At 40.2% G+C, this 1416-nt stretch overlaps 1 protein-coding gene across 1 annotated transcript; it reads right to left on the bottom strand.

Annotated features, from left to right (window-relative positions):
• Positions 1–366: 366 nt before the first annotated feature.
• LOC138884046 (uncharacterized) lies at positions 367–891 on the bottom strand. The gene has a single exon (XM_070164786.1). It carries the CDS (start codon positions 889–891, stop codon positions 367–369), a length of 525 nt encoding a protein of 174 aa, XP_070020887.1.
• Positions 892–1416: the final 525 nt, after the last annotated feature.

Below are 1416 nucleotides of genomic sequence, written 5' to 3'. Positions count from 1 at the left end.
TCAACAAAACTTATTTTCTTTGATTCGTGTATCCTTTATCCTTCATGACACTTATTTATCGCTTGTTATAAATAACATAAATATGTTAACCTCATCCCCCGCGTCTACGTTGATTAACTGAAGACGAAACTTTAACGTGCGAAACGCGAGATGTAACATCCTTCCCCTTAGAAACATTCGTCCTTGAATGTTTAACTCCCCGGGATATATATAAATTTTGTATAGTCGCCTTTGTAACAACACTACTACCAACTCTTCCTATAGAAACTCAATAACTGAACGCCACATAGGACCACATCCATCAATAACGACAATGGCCTCACACGACCAATGATAATAACTAACACAAGAATCCCTACACGTACCTTAAAACTGTGATATCTCAGTCAGACCCTTCTTTGGAGGAGAAAATAAGTAAGGATATCTAGACTTCATGTCTTCTTCAGCCTCCCAAGTCATTTCTTCCACATTGTTGTTTCTCAAAAGTACTTTCACTGAAGCTACGTCTTTAGTTCTCAATCTCTGAATTTGTCTGTCTAATATAGCAATGGGAGTTTCTTGATATGATAGCTGCTCTGTGACCTGAATGTCATCAACTGACATGATTCTGGAAGGATCTCTGATACATTTACGGAGCATAGACACATGAAAGACTGGATGTGCAGACTCCAAGTCCGAAGGCAAGTCTAACCCATATGCTACCTGGCCTACCTTGCGTATGATCCTATACGGTCCAATGTACCGAGGGATAAGTTTTCCTTTCTTACCGAACCACATAACACCTTTCATCAGTGATACCTTTAGGAATGCTCGGTCGTCAACCTGAAATTCCAAGTCCCGCCATCGATTATCCGCATAAGACTTCTGACGGCTTTGAGCTGCTAATAACATGTCCTGTATTAGCTAAATTTTGTCAATTGCCTATTGTACCAATTCTGGTCCTACTAACATAATTTCCCCCACATCAAACCCCCATTTAGGCAACCTACACTTCCATCCATAAATTGCTTCGTATGGAGCCATCTTAATACTGGAGTGGTAGCTATTATTATATGCGAACTCAATAAGCGGCAGATGATCATCCCAGCTTCCTTTGAAGTCTATCAAACAAGCTCATAACATATGCTCAAGTGTTTGAATAGTACGTTCAGCCCGTCCATCTGTTTGGGGATGAAATGATGTACTAAGAATTACCTGAGTCCCCAATCCTTTTTGGAGGGACCTCTAGAAGTTAGCTGTAAATTGAGCTCCTCTATCCGAGATAATAGATACAGGGACACCACACAGTCATACTATCTCTTTAATATAAAGCCTTGTATAATCCTCTACGGAATATGTAGTCCTAAAGGGCAGAAATGGGCTGACTTTGTAAGCCTATCAATAATCACCCATATCGAATCGAACATACACTGGGTA

This window comes from Nicotiana sylvestris, chromosome 12, assembly GCF_000393655.2.
Source record: "Nicotiana sylvestris chromosome 12, ASM39365v2, whole genome shotgun sequence".
Lineage (NCBI taxonomy): Eukaryota > Viridiplantae > Streptophyta > Magnoliopsida > Solanales > Solanaceae > Nicotiana > Nicotiana sylvestris.
This window is presented reverse-complemented; position numbering and strand designations above follow the sequence as displayed.